Genomic DNA, 15,000 nt, shown 5'->3' with positions numbered 1-15,000 from the left:
AGAGCAACCAGGGGATGACAGGCTGAATCTGAGCATGCATTTCGGTGTTCACTGGCATCTTGGCGGGAGAAGGACGCCTTCGGTTTCACTCTGACGGGTGAACGGGACGCACATTCGCTGCTCGACTCCAGCCTTCCAGTCACATCCTTTACTGCATGCCCATGACACTGACGGAATAAAAGTCAGAGGAAAAATTCCTCGTAATTCATCATCTTATGCACCCACTCCAAGATCACCCACCACGGAGGGCTCGTGCTTCCTCCTAGACATGATGCCAAACACCACGTCTTCATTCTACTGTCCATGCTCAGCACACTCACAGGGTGGCATTTACTGCCCTGTTCAGCAAGCACAACCACACAGACACTCCTGATTGGCTAGTGTCACGGTGATTGACAGGGAGCTGAGTAATGTCGACTCTGCCACCCAGAAAACGGCACTGGTTTGCTCCCTTGGGCTCCCAGCCACAGACGGCTGGGGCTTCACTATCAGCAAAGCTCCGTTCATAGGGCAAACACTTTTTCTGTTTGCCACTCAGTCTCGCGCTCAGGCTCTCAGTATTCTGGGTACATGTGCATGCTTTTAAATGCTTGACAGCATTTCCATGCCATTTGAATGTCATCCTTGCCTCTACAGGTTTCTCCAGAACTGGTATGGGCAGTGTTTAAACTCGCCTAGTGTGGGAGTTGCAGGAACGTTGTTGAATCCTGATATAGTATATGGACACTGTCAACACTAAGTGTGTGTGTGTGTGTGTGTGTGTGTGTGTGTGTGTGTGTGTGTGTGTGTGCATGTGCGTGTGTGTGTGTGTGTGTCTGTGTGTGTGTGTCTGTGTGTGTGTGTGTGTGTGCCCTGGGTCTACAGCACATTTGACCTCAAGTATTTATGGAAATATAATATGACACAAATAGCCCAGTGTGATAGAAGTGTGCAGAATGTCTCCAGTCCACAGCGATCCTGGATCTTCTGTGCATGGGTCCACTGCCCTGCCCCACAGGGGTGTGGGTGGGTTTTCTGTGCGGGGGATGGAGAGACCCCGGGCATGCAGGAAAAATGGCATGTGTGGGGCAAGAATGCTGTGGCGTCCTTGGAGAAGAATGGCGGGTTTCGGAGAGTGTGAGCAGGGGAGCATCCTGGTTTGGTCTGAATGGTAGTGATGTCCTCCTTTAGGGCAGTTTTTTTCCCATGCAGGCACCTTTCCTCCTGTATAAGGTGTTCTGTGTGAGCTGTGTTCTGTTCATTGTGGGTTGCAAGAGACTGTGTAGGAATATTTTCACGGGTTACGTGCATGCATCCACCATGGAGAATAATGTTCCAAATGGAGAATGATGGCTGGGTTAATAATGGCCAGGTTATTGAGTCTGGTGTATGGTACGCACTGCAGCCCTGGGTCAGCAGGGGGCAGTGCACAGCTGAGGCTTGTACTACTGGTTTTAGTTCCCCCATGTCTGTTAGACCATATCTTAGTTTATTTTGCTACCTGTATGTAAGATAATTTGCAAGGTCATTTTCATTGTCTTTTCTAAGATGCTTATCAAGTTATATAAGCTGTGTGCGTATGTGTGTGTGTGTGTGTGTGTGTGTGTGTGTGTGTGTATTTTTCCAGACCAGAGGAGGATCCAGAGGGAAAACGGGATATCTGCAGTGAGATTCTCCAGATGAAGGCTCTGGAAAGGCTTACATCCACAGTAAGTGTGTGTGAGTGTATGTCCGTGTTTGTGTGTGTGTGTGTGTGTGTGTGCTTGTATGTGCATGTTTGCATGTGTGTGCGTGTGCGTGTGTGTGTGTGTGTGCTTATATGTGCACGTGTGCGTGTGTGTGTGTGTGCTTGTATGTGCGTGTGTGCGTGTGTGTGTGCGTGTGTGCGTGTGTGTGTGCGCGTGTGTGTGTGTGCGTGTGTGTGTGTGTGCTTATATGTGCACGTGTGCGTGTGTGTGTGTGTGCTTGTATGTGCGTGTGTGCGTGTGTGCGTGTGTGTGTGCGTGTGTGCGTGTGTGTGTGCGCGTGTGCGTGTGTGTGTGCGCGTGTGCGTGTGTGCGTGTGTGTGTGTGTGCTTGTATGTGTGTGTATGTATGTGTGCATGTGTGCGTGTGTGCGTGTGTGCATGTGTGCGTGTGTGTGCGTGTGTGTGTGTGTGTATGTGTATGTGTGTATGTGTGTGTGTGTGTGCGTGTGTGCGTGTGTGCGTGTGTGTGTGCGTGTGTGCGTGCGCGTGTGTGCGTGTGTGCGTGTGTGTGTGTGTGTGCGTGTGTGCGTGTGTGTGTGTGTGCGTGTGTGCGTGTGTGTGCGTGTGTGCGTGTGCGTGTGTGTGTGCTTGTATGTGTGTGCGTGTGTGTGTGCATGTGTGCGTGTGTGCGTGTGTGTGTGTGTGTGCTTGTATGTGTGTGTATGTATGTGTGTGTGTGTGTGTGCGTGTGTGCGTGTGTGTGCGTGTGTGCGTGTGTGCGTGTGTGTGCGTGTGTGTGTGTGCGTGTGTGTGCGTGTGTGCGTGTGTGCGTGTGTGTGTGCGTGTGTGTGTGTGTGTGTGTGTGCGTGTGTGTGTGTGTGCGTGTGTGTGCGTGCGTGTGTGTGTGTGCGTGTGTGTGTGCGTGCGTGTGCGTGTGTGCGTGTGTGTGTGCGTGTGTGTGTGTGTGTGTGTGTGTGCGTGTGTGTGCGCGTGTGTGCGCGTGTGCGCGCGCGTGTGCGCGCGCGTGTGCGCGCGTGTGTGTGCGTGTGTGTGCGTGTGTGTGTGTGAGATCACTGACAGTGCAGGAGGTCTCTGGCTCCATGTCCTGATCCCTCTGTATGGCTGTATCACCACTCTTGGCACATTTGAATCCAAAGCAGCACCATCTGTCATGTTAGCATGCGTGTGCTGCCCTGGGGCACAGAGAGAATCCGTCATGTTTATCTTCCCCTCAGCAGCTAGCCTGTAACAGAGCCCACACTCCTCCACTGCCTACAGGTGGTCCGCCCACAACTGCATAGAAACGACAGATTCTTCTATCCCCAACTTAAGGAGAAATATATCACCATTAAACTCACATAAATATTTGAAGCCTTATTAGAATGATAGGGCTTAGGTATCAGTAGGGCATCTTGTTTAACTGCATGCATATATATATATTTTTAGCTACTTTCACACACAAGTAGTCTGAAGGTATCATGGCAGGGAGGGGCCTAAACCTGGTACAAACTGTAGTGTAACTTTTAAAGTGTCAGTAGTGCTACCCTCACCCCACCCCACCCCACCCCCCGCCTTTAATAGACCCAAGATGGAAAATACCATTTGCGCTCAAACACCCGAAGCCCCAACGATGCCCCTGACTCACACCATCCTCTCTGCTCTGTCTGGTATGGATGCTGTAATGTGCGGTGATGTTAAGTCCAGACTTTTGCTTGTACTGTTACTATTTATTCTGATGCTGTGGGGCTGCTATGGGACCAACAGCAAACCGCTTGGATGAGGCCGGAGAACCAATGCACCAGATTATAATGTTCCTTTATCCGGGCCCTTAATGTTTTGCTTCTCAAACAGGATGTTGCATCAGCGTCTATGATCCATAGGTCAGATACGTACGCACACAGCAACTGTTTCCACATCGACCGCGACACACCGCTCTTCTTTTGCCCCTAAGCATTCCGAGGGGGAAAAATCTTCCCAGGTGCATATGGGAAAACTGCAGTGCGATGATTGGTTGGGAGGAGGAGAGGGGAATCGCGGTAAGATGCCACACCCATAGTATCAGACATTGCAACTGCAGTGTTGGAAAGAAACCTTGTCATGCCAGGACGGTCTCAGAAAAACGCCCGGCGTGAGTCACGTTTGCCGCAGGAGCTCCGCAGTTGGCCATGAAGCTCAGAAAGGCGATTTTATTCAGATCTTATTCCAAGAGAAAACAAAAAGCCCCAAGTGAGAGGTGGACATGAATAAGATGACGCCGCAGGATTTTAATTCCCAAGTTACACAACGTGCAGGGACTAGGCTGTTGACACCGTTCACGCCGCGGTGACGCTGATAGTTGCCCCGTACTCTGCCCCTCTTTTAATAAAAACAAGTACTCAGTATTTGTACCCTGACATTTATTGTTCTTCCAGAACACCTTACAGACAGCTGCCTGAAATTTAGGACAGAAACCTGGACTGAAACAGCCTGACATCATGCCTTTACTAGTTTAAGAGTTAACCAACACACCACATGTCTTGGGTGGACTTCTGTGCCTGGCTGGGGGTCAGCAGGAATGCAATGGATCAAACAGAAGTCGGCCACGGCGTCCAGAAGGCCTGATTTCAAAGACCTGGATGGCTGTGTGGGAAAAAACAGCGGTTCTCCATGAGACAGGAGCCACTCTGGGCCTTTTCAGAGTTGGGTTTTCATATTTCAGCTCTTCTCTCCACATTGGCCCTCAGCTCCTGGAGCTGAGAGGAACACGGTCTATTCCCCATCCTGTTTTTAAGAGTGGAACCCTGTTTCCTGTTCTCCTCAGGTACAAAATGAACTAGCTGCTGCACTAGCAAGGAAAGCAAGAAAATCAAGTAAGATAAATGTCACTAATTAAAGTCAAAAACATCTCACTGGTGTATTTGGCACTTTTTGTGGTGATATTTACTTTTAGTGGTTTGTAACACATATTCTGCATCAATGTTTATTTATATGTAATGTAGAATTTGTGATTTTCATATTGTTTCCTGATGATTTAACCTGATAAAGATGTCAGTTTAAAGTTGTGTGCTGATTGGTTGCAGTGTCAGAGGAGGACAGTCCTGATACAGCAGGGAGTTCCTCACAAGAGCCACAAAAACCACCCGAAGACAAAGCCAGGGTATGGTATAAACGTTCCGCCATCTTTTTTTCTGTTCTTCTTCATGCAGGGCCTTTCTTGTTACACATGTTCAAACTCTCCTCGTCTCTTTTGCCTCCGTTTCCCAGTTTGTAAGCGTGAGCTTTCCTACGTGGTGACGCCCAGGCTCACAGATTGAGGGAGGGATGGTAAATGAAACCACAGAAATGTTCTTGTGAAAGATGAGCCTCGAGTGCAGGGCACGGGAAAGTTTCTCCCATGCTGTCTCGCACTTTAGGATGAAAAAAGGAAACTGTAAAATACACCATTTAAAGAATTACACTGCTGCCAAATTGATTTACAGTAAAAAAAAAACAACAACAACAAAACAAACAGAAAGTCATGCTTGACAAATACAAATAAAAACATGCATTTCTCTCTTTTTTGTTTTTTTGAGCAACTCATTTATGATGGCTGTCCACCTTTAAAACAGAAGTAGCAATGTGAGGCAGTCATGGGTGCAGACGCTGCGCTACTGCAGGAGTCCGCTTGTTTGGGTCGTGTGTGTGTGTGTGTGTGTGTGTGTGTGTGGCTGCAGCAGACTGCTCTCAGTCGGGCTGGAGAAGACAGAGAGAAGGGCTTTTCCTGAACTGTTTCCTGAGCGCGTAGCAGAGATGACATGATTTAGATGATTCAGCTAGAGGACAAGGAGCACAAGAGGTCGTTCGTGCAGGAGAACATGGTGTTCTGCTTTAGTGTGTGTGTGTGTGTGTGTGTGTGTGTGTGTGTGTGTGTGTGTGTGTGTGCGCGCGCATTACATATGTGAGATAGAGATGGGGGGATGAGTAAGAGAATGAAAGAGGACAGGGCAGAAGCAGTGGGGTGAGGGCGTTTGGCAGGCCTTAAAACACAGGAACTCTCTTACTCCATCTTAATAATTCATCAGCCACAGCTCAGTTATAGCTGCACACAGGTCTGAGATCAGACAGATGAGCTCCACACTAAAGCCACCCCCACACAGGCCTGAGATCAGACAGATGAGCTCCACACTACAGACACCCCCACACAGGGCTGAGATCAGACAGATGAGCTCCACACTAAAACCACCCCCACACAGGCCTGAGATCAGACAGATGAGCTCCATACTAAAGCCACCCCCACACAGGCCTGAGATCAGACAGATGAGCTCCATACTAAAGCCACCCCCACACAGGCCTGAGATCAGACAGATGAGCTCCACACTAAAGCCACCCCCACACAGGTCTGAGATCAGACAGATGAGCTCCACACTGGAGACACCCCCACACAGGTCTGAGATCAGACAGATGAGCTCCATACTGGAGACAGCCCCACACAGGTCTGAGATCAGACAGAAGAACTCCTTACTACACCCTCTCCACTTGAGATCAGACAGAGGATCTTCACACTGCAGGCGCCACTGCACAGGTCTGAGATCAGACACGCTTAGCATAATAACACCCTGCACACATTTAGGAGCAGTCTTTGCACTAGTCAAAGGTAGATAATTGACTAGGGGACCATGAGCCAAATGAGATTTATGTATTGATGCTGAATAATATAAAATATATGAATATGAAAATTTAGATTTTCCCAAATATGTGAATGTATTTGTAAAAGCCTGTTATCTGTGATTTTGGCAGTTATGTTTGAAATCTTATTGCAGCACAACCTCTGATGGATGTATTGGTCTGTTCCATGTTTTTAATGACACTGAGAAAGCAGACCTGGTGCAAGCAAGCAAACAAGAGAGAGCTACAGTGTGGAGACGATGCACTTCAAAGTGACTTCTGAGTGCTCAGGGAGAAAAGAAAATAACGTTATCTGCATGGAGCAGAGAAAAACAAAATAGGGTGGGAAGCAGAAAATTCGTCACTGCACTCCAGAAATGAGCTCAGACCAGCTTGTTGCTACCCAGGCTCTGTAGACATACACATGCCGCTGATTTTGGCATTAGTGATGTGCATTTCGGGCTCTTGTTAGTGGCTCGTGTCAGTCTCCTCGGCTCACCCACGGCGTTTTTTGACTTCCAAATGGTTCTTCATTTACTTGCAGTGAGGTTTTTTTTTTTTCAAACCTTTGACAGTCAAAGAAACCGTTCTGCCTTACCGTGAGATCTGAATCTAAAGTCAGATGTGGATTTGAAGTTTCCCTCGAGGCGTCGGCTGAACTTCACGTGAGAGAGAATTACAGTGGCTAACTTGGAAAACAAAAAAAAACAAACAAAAAACCCCACTAAACAAAAGTTTGCTCCTAAAAGCTCCCACCATTCTCACCGTTCCCATAATTCCCTCCACAAAGTAGGACACACTCCCAGCAGGCTGGAGGGAGCCTGGAAGCTAAAGGAAAATGGGTAAATACGTGCGGTTGTGGGGCACACTGCTATCTTTCGCACACATGCACGCCTGTGCCCTCTCCACACAGCTCTGAGATCAGACTCAAGGAGAGCAGACAGCGGATAGACTTTGTTTGGGGTGTTTATTTCCATGGTTGTTGCGCTCGTGAAGGCTACCAGGAAGTGCCGCGGGCAGACGGTCACCGGTACGAGTCTGGGACAGGCCGTGTGACTCTGCTTATCAGACATGTTTATTTACCAAGGAAACTACTGCAGGGATGTGTTGGTGAGTGAGTTGGGGTGTTTGTGTGTGTGTGTCAGAGTGTCAGAGTCAGTTATCTATAGTTAAGGATACAGATGTTGGGAAGGAAAGCACAGTTTCTCATTAGGGATACACAACTACATAATATTACTACATTTGACATTCACTGGAAGTGGCACCACAGTAACAAATAAAGTCAGAAAGAGGCTATGGCATTTCTGTAGGGACAAATTTACCACTAAAGACCCATTCAAATTTGGCCCAGTGTCACTGAATGGTAGGGCCACTTCTCAAAGGTGAGGCATGAGGGCTTCATCTAAAACGCAGTTCTGCCCAATAGTTAATAAAATGAATGATGGAGATACAAATCTACTCACCAATGGAGAGATAATTAGTGTCCTATTATTTATGGAATATTTATAGATGCTATAATCACAAATAACATTATTCCCCAAGTATACTGCAACAAGACTGAGCACATTAATTCTACATCTAACTACAGCCCGAATGAACAGAGTGATGGCTGTTTCAGCGCAATATCTGACACGAAATGCTAAATGGTGGATGAACACAGGGAGAAGCTTCATTTAACATAATATAATTAGATGACAATAACATCATCCTCTCCTAACCTCAAATGAATATTTGATTCTGACCAAATCCGGTTTATGAATCATTCATCCCTCTCCTACCCAGGCTGCACTGTGTGTGTGTCTGATTCCTCCTTGTTACTTGTCTTCAAACAAGAAGTAGTAGGCGACTCGAGGGGTTATTGTTACTATGTCAGTTTAGGATTGGGGTTAGGGTGAGAACTAGTACATTAATTGCAGGAGGCTGTTAGTATGTTATACATTATGTGTACTGGAAGAGAGGAAGAAAGTGTGTGTTTGCTTTTTACTAGTGCAAGTATCTCTGTGTTGGGGGTTATTAGCTTGTCGAGTAGTGACACTCTGCCTCTTATTAGAGTGTGGCACAAATGGTTGTCATGACAAACTATTGGACTTTGTGAACTTTGTGCATGTGTGTGTGTGTGTGTGTGTATGTGTGTGTGTGTGTTGTACTGCATGTCTCTGCAGTATCTGATTAGAGCTCCCCTGTGGTTCCTCAGTGGCTGCATATTACTACGTAGGTAATTACAGTCTAGGTAATAATCTCTCTCTCTCTCTCTCTCTCTCTCTCTCTCGCTCTCTGTCCCCTCTTTATGTGCCTGTGGTCAGACTCACACTCTTACATGACCACTGTTCCACCAAAGGTGGGCTTTAAAATAAAAGCGGCTCCGCCCCCTCACTTTGTGGCTTCAGGCTGTGCAGAGATGTGCAGACAGAGCGTGGGCGTGATCACGGCGCATTAATATTTCACCAGTGCTCGGAGTCTTCCTCCAGCTTCATCGCAGCGGCTGCGAGCCCAGCTGCTGTTGGCAGTGAAGGGTCCACTGTGCCTCGCCGAGCGCACTCCCGCGCGTGCATGCTCTCTTCACGGTGCAGGAGGTTTCGGGGCGTTCCTGCAGGTGCTCTGTCAGTGTCTCGACGTCCGTCCGTCAGCCCATTGTTTCTGCGACAGCGTCACGATTTACCTCACAGGAAGTGCTCTGTTTTGGGCCAACCACAACAAAGAGCAGTGTCAATAAACAAAGGCAGAGAGGGTGTGTGTCTGACGACAGGCTCAGAGCATAGAGACAAGCTGCAGCTTAGGGCTACTGTGTGTGTGCGCGCACCTGCGAGTGTGTGTGAAAGAATGCTATCTCTTCTTGTGCCCACAGGAAAATTTGTTTTAGGTTTAGCTTTATTCAAAATGCCACTGAATAGACCTATTCACAAGTACTGATTCTTTCACATACATCTGCGCTTCATGGGAAGGTTACGCTTCACTTTATAATCTCCTTAAATACCTCTGTTTATACTCTCTCTCTCTCTCACACACACACACACACACACACACACACACACACACACACACTCACACACACACACACACACACACACACACACACACACACACACACACACACGCACACACACCCCAGTAGAGTAAACACATCAGCACCCACGCATATCACGATAAGTCTCTGGCTCCTCAAGCTCCTTCCTTTCAGGAAGCCCAGAATTTCAGATTTTCTCTTTCCCCCGAGTTCCCTCTGCACTTTTCCCACCTCTGTTTGGGCGGAGCTACACATCCGCGCCCTCTCGCCCACACACACACACACACACACACAAACATACACACAAACACACACACACACACACACACACACACTCACCACGGAGCTCTCCCTCATACTTTAGCCTAGAGCAGGGAGAGGCAGAAGCAGTGTCTGAGACAGGCAAGAGTAGCACACACACACACACACACACACACACACACACACACACGCTCCCGGGAGTTCACTGAGACGCAGAGGGACTCTGCCTCTCCCCTGGCGACTGTGACTCTCTGGGTCTTCCCAGGCTGCGAGATGGGAAGCATGGCGTGGGACTGCGGCCTCAGGTACCTCTTCTCTCTCCCCCCGGCTCTGCAGCAGAGCGGCGTGTGCGCGCTGAGGGCGCCCGATGACCTCTCCCGCCTCGAGATGGTGCAGCGGCTCGCCAAGGACGGCTGCCGCTTCTTCCAGAGCCAGAACTACCGGCTGCCTGACCGCTCGGCGCAGGTGAGCACCCCCCCTCCCTAGCCTCGCTCTGCGGTCCACCACCCCCGCTTCACGCCCGCCGCAACAGAGAGACTCCACCAGCCCCTGCAGACGTGCACTGGAGCGAGCTGCTTCCTTTCTTTTGTACTGTATGTGTTAATGTTACTTTTTCACTGTCCTCTGAAGCGATCTGACCTCTAGTACCCCCCCCCCCCCCAACTCTGACTGCTATCAGCGGGTGCTGTCTGGCTCTACTGTCTGAGCGCCGTGCTCTTAAGCTGATACAGCCTTATTAAGCCCTGTGGACCTGCCACGCACGGAGCCTGCCAGGAGCCGTATTTTTGTATGTCAACGTGGAGCACGCGGATTCTCTCTCCCCTCACTTTCTTTCTGCGTGTGGTGTATGTGAGGGGGTTGTCTTTGTACGGGTGTCTTTGCCTGCAGCAAGGTGACACAGCGCTGAGAAACGGAGTGGAAAAAGGGCTGTCTCTGGGGGTATCTTTGTGTTCAGCACCACAGAGGCTTGGGGCTCTCCCCAAGGCAGTTGCCTGATTAAACACTGCACATGATTAGTCATTTTCACAAGCTGCATTTTACATCTTTGGAAATGAAACCCTGGAGCTGGTGAAAAGCTCAGCTAGTGATGCACAGTTTACCCTCAGAGTATGGAAAGAACAGATGGGGTGATCTGTATTTGATGACCAATCCAAGCAGCAAAATTATCTGTAGCCAAAGACTGCACAGTATAGCTGCATTCTCGGTTAATCATATGTGACTGCACTAAATACAGCTTGTGTTTGACGGCCATTTGCTTTGTTGGTTTTTGTTCAGTCATTTAATATGAACTCCAATGAACATGCCCTGTGACTGAATAAATCACGCACGCAGCGGCTAAAATCCTAGCTCATTAGGAAGCTAACCAAAGATAATTGATACTGGTAAGCTGAGAAATAGTTGGTTGAACTGGGAGTGAGACACCCGTGAAGCACAGTCATTATGGATGGGTTGCATCATTCGGGGATATGCTTAAACACAGTGTGCCTCGGGCCAGCTCAGGCGCTCAGAAGACTGCAAGGCTGGCAGTCTGCAGGCAGCAGCGGCATGTCTTGCTTCCACCCAACCTCATGGGTGAGACATTTGGGTCCTTGGAGGAGAACACGACGGACGAGGCTTTTTCCCGGCGTTGTAAGGATCACAATCTGGAGCAGGTATCACTGCTGCACTGTCATTCCTACACCAGGTTCCTTTTTTGTCGTCAGGTATGTGTATTTGACAGTGTTAACCCTGTTATGAGCGTTAACCCTGATCTTGGATCAGAACTCCTACTTTCTAATCAGGTTTAGTGGACCTGTGGTGTGTTTTGGTGGAGGTCCACATATGCCGCACACATGGTATATATTGCACCGCACCTCAGAGGGATGAGCAAAAGTCATGTGACTTCTTAGTGATAGCAAAGCCATAATAGTCCCCACTATTGCAGTAGAAATGAAAGTCAGAACTGGCAGAGATTCTGGTCTGCCTCCTGATTGGCTGGCTTCACAAAGGCCACAGCCAGGGCCCCTCCCTTCCTGCCATTGAGGAGCGTCTGTGCCACGTGAGCACGGGTGCCATGATGAGGGAGCGGACCCGATTCCTTTCCGCTAACGCAGGTGGGCTCCGCACCTGGGCTCCGCCCCCTAGGCTCCGCCTCCTAGGCTCCACACCCACCGCATGTAGATTTTTTCTTTCTCCTTTCCATTTCTTGGCCTTTGGACGGCCCGGACGTGTGAAAGGAGAGGGTGTGGAGGCCTAAGTGGCCCCCTCACAGCGGCACTGCCAGAGGCCTGAGGCTGCAGGCTCGAAGGTGGGGCGCAAGGACAACCAGCTCATGGATTCTGCTTCCTGTTGTCTGCCGTTATCTTAAAAAATATGAAGGTTTATTGTTACTGGGACCCTGTTATACAGGGATTTTCCAAATATGTTTTAATGACAGGATAGAGGTGCTTAGAGTAGCTCTTCAGTGAGGGAGGAGGACACAAAGCACATAAGTTGTGTAACAATGAAGTACTGATTGAAAAAAAGCTAACTGGCAGTAGTACAGAATGTTAAAAGAAGGGAAGACTCCTAGCTTACACATCTCCACTGGGGACATCTTTCTGATTTGTTGACGTCACACGTTTGCTATGCTAGTCATATGGCTAGCAGCAACTTACCAAATTTTTAACATTTTTTCTTACCAAATTTAGCCTTTTTTCGGCATCCAATCAGAGGCTTGACTTGCAGGAGTGTTCACCTTTTTGTAACGATGGAACGCTTCACTGATACAGTTCCTGAGTGTGGTGAGGCAAGGGCCAGCATTAGCACGTGTTCAGACAAGTGGCGTCCTTGTTCAGGGCAGTGAGAATCTGCATTTAGTTGCAGGGGAAATAATTTGGAGGAGATTGACTGCCGTTTCCAAGGTGATTTTGAAAAAAAATATCCCCTAGTCCCAATCGTGCTTATCCAGATTATCAGAGAGTCTGTGTTTCAGGCCAGATTATCAGAGGCTGGATTCCATGATTAGCGTGACAACTTACTTAGTGCAGCTTTAACCCAGTTAGCCCAGACAATTAATGAGATTTGGTCTTTGGATGAGATTCGGGTCGGTCCTGGCCAAGAAACCTCTGTGGCTCCCATAATTTGATTACTTCCCATGTTATGTGGTAGGAGGTTCCTGTGTTATACATGATATGAAACCTGGATATGTGCACAGTTTAGCTTGTGTCATTCATCCCAGAGCCTGAGGCTGTTTTATTCCCTTCTTGGTGTTGGGATGATTGAGCCATTTGAGGTTCTGGCCAGTAATAGCAGAGACCTGCCGCTCCACCCTGTCATTTTCAGACCACAGCTGAGCCAGTCGGAGGTGCGAGGGTGGCTACAGCTGGCACACACAATGCTCTACTACTACACACACACACACACACACACATACACACACACACAGAGGAAACAAACACAGAGTGCTTCCTGAAGGCTTTCCATGAAAACCTCCTTTCCTTCCCTCGGTACACTACGCCTTTCGTCATTTAGGCATTGCGTGTGAGCACACATGCAAACAGATACACAAACACACACACACACACACACACACACACACACACACACACACACAAAGCATGGAGGGGATAGCCCTGAAGGTCATTGTATTCTTAGTGCAAGATTGCTGGTGGTAGATAGACTGGAATATTTTGATGTGGTGCTTTGTCAGCAAAGGTTTTGATATATGCCTTTAAATGGGAAAAATGCCAGAAAAGACTATTTTTACTTGTTTTGTAGAATTCTGGTATGAACAAAAAATTTGGTTAAAGATTCTGATTACGATTGACACAAATGTGGGATTCCAAGGTCAGTCAATATTCTGCTCATTTTGCCTTTGGATATTCGATGCCCTTGCATAGAGATAATCTGTGTCAAAAAGTATTACACAATTAGTCTATTTTTGTCTGAATAGGAAATAAATCCTTTTCTCCCTCTATCTTGAGTAGATTGGTGCGACTCGATATCTGCCTTCTTGTTCACAGAAAACTGGAGCTTGTATTAGCCTCACAAAACATTGCTTGGTCCTTTCTCTAGTATGAACTACAGCGGAACTGAACTGACTGGACTGCAGGCAGGCAGAGGACATGAAGACAGATTATGAGACACAGATTAGGATTAAAAACAGAGGTGAGAGAGAACAGAAGGGTTTTTTTTTGTGTAGGAACGTTTTGTGAGCTAGCGTCCAGCACATTGAGCGGTGTACATCAGCGGCAGGGGTCAGGAGAGAGGGGAAGGAAAGGGAGGAGAGTGACCGGTCGGAGGTCCCCTCTCTGCTCTTGCCCACCTCGTTAGGAAACACTCCCAGTGGACTGGTAGCAGTCCAGCACAGAATGTGCTCCTATGCTTCTGATGGACATCTTTGTCCTGGAATTCCGCTGCTGGGTAAAGACGTGTCACTAGCAGACACGCCTGAGGGACGAGCCCCGTAAGCGTCCATGTTCATTCCCATGTTTCCAGAGCTCAGGTCCCCGCTGAGAGCACGAAGCTCCCACGCCGCCGCAGACCTCCCTGCCTGACGTCCCTGCACTGCGTCTTCACGCCACTTCGAATTCCTTTCCTTGCGCTCGGACATGTTACGTAATCCCTGCACACTCGGCCAAAGGGTTGGTCTGCTGCGGAATTCCATTCCTGCCGGAGCGCACCGTCTCTGCTTTCATTCGAACGACGTTCTTTCATTCCTAGCGGATGAGTGTTGGTCCAGTACCGCTCCCACCGCCACCCTGGTTTTCCGTGTATGGATGCAGTTGTAATCGCGGCAGCGTGTTTTGCGGTTGGCACCGGGCCGGGCCCACAGGCTCGCTGGGCTCGTGCGCTGATGACTTTGGAGGTGCTCCAGAAAACAGTACTAGCTGCAGATGAAAGGTCATTGTTTCCCAGCAGCCTCTGTGTGGCTTTGTGTGTCCATTTAAGTGTTTGGAATGAGTTACATAGCTTCAGTGTGATCTGAGTGATGTTGACTTCGGAAAAGCGGGGAGGTCAGGGGACAGACTGACCCACGGGGTGGACTGGCATTCCGGGCCAAATGGGCCGTATTTGGATGGTGTGGTTGGTCATTGACAGTGTTTGGGAACTACAGCACTGACACGACCTTTATCTGCCAAACCTTTGAAACAGTCTGGGATGTCCCAATGCCCCAGCAGTCGTTCAGAGAGAGGAGGGTTCCTGGCCTCTTGGGGCAACGTGGGGGCACGGAACATCTCCCGGCTGTTTCCCACTGGGTCCCCTCGGCTCTGACAAGTGCGTGTGTAGCGGCAGACGGCGGAAGCGCCCGTGTCCTGTTGCGTCCGTGTCCCAGAATCCTTCACTTCACAGGCGAGAGAACAGATACATGTGGCTCCTCAACGCTCCCCGCCCCCCGAAGGTCAAACTGCAACGAGAGGGGCTTGACAATGACTCGTGTGTGTGTGTGTGTGTGTGTTTGTGTGTGTGTGTGTGTGTGTGTGTG

At 48.9% G+C, this 15,000-nt stretch overlaps 1 protein-coding gene across 6 annotated transcripts in view; it reads left to right on the top strand.

Moving 5' to 3' along the window:
* The window catches only part of rapgef5a (Rap guanine nucleotide exchange factor (GEF) 5a), a 45,404-nt gene that overhangs the window by 13,800 nt on the left and 16,604 nt on the right, over positions 1–15,000 (top strand). For 4 of the 6 annotated variants that reach the window (XM_035525403.1, XM_035525402.1, XM_035525401.1 and 1 more), the window contains exons 6-10: positions 1,607–1,688; positions 4,216–4,344; positions 4,467–4,515; positions 4,726–4,802; positions 9,891–10,019. In XM_035525403.1, coding sequence (XP_035381296.1) covers positions 1,607–1,688; positions 4,216–4,344; positions 4,467–4,515; positions 4,726–4,802; positions 9,891–10,019 — 466 coding nt within the window. The remainder of the gene's footprint in view (positions 1–1,606; positions 1,689–4,215; positions 4,345–4,466; positions 4,516–4,725; positions 4,803–9,890; positions 10,020–15,000) is intronic. The other 2 variants (XM_035525404.1, XM_027001386.2) reach the window with 1 other exon arrangement.

The sequence above is a fragment of the Electrophorus electricus genome, chromosome 4 (genome assembly GCF_013358815.1).
Source record: "Electrophorus electricus isolate fEleEle1 chromosome 4, fEleEle1.pri, whole genome shotgun sequence".
Classification (NCBI taxonomy): Eukaryota; Metazoa; Chordata; class Actinopteri; order Gymnotiformes; family Gymnotidae; genus Electrophorus; species Electrophorus electricus.
This window is presented reverse-complemented; position numbering and strand designations above follow the sequence as displayed.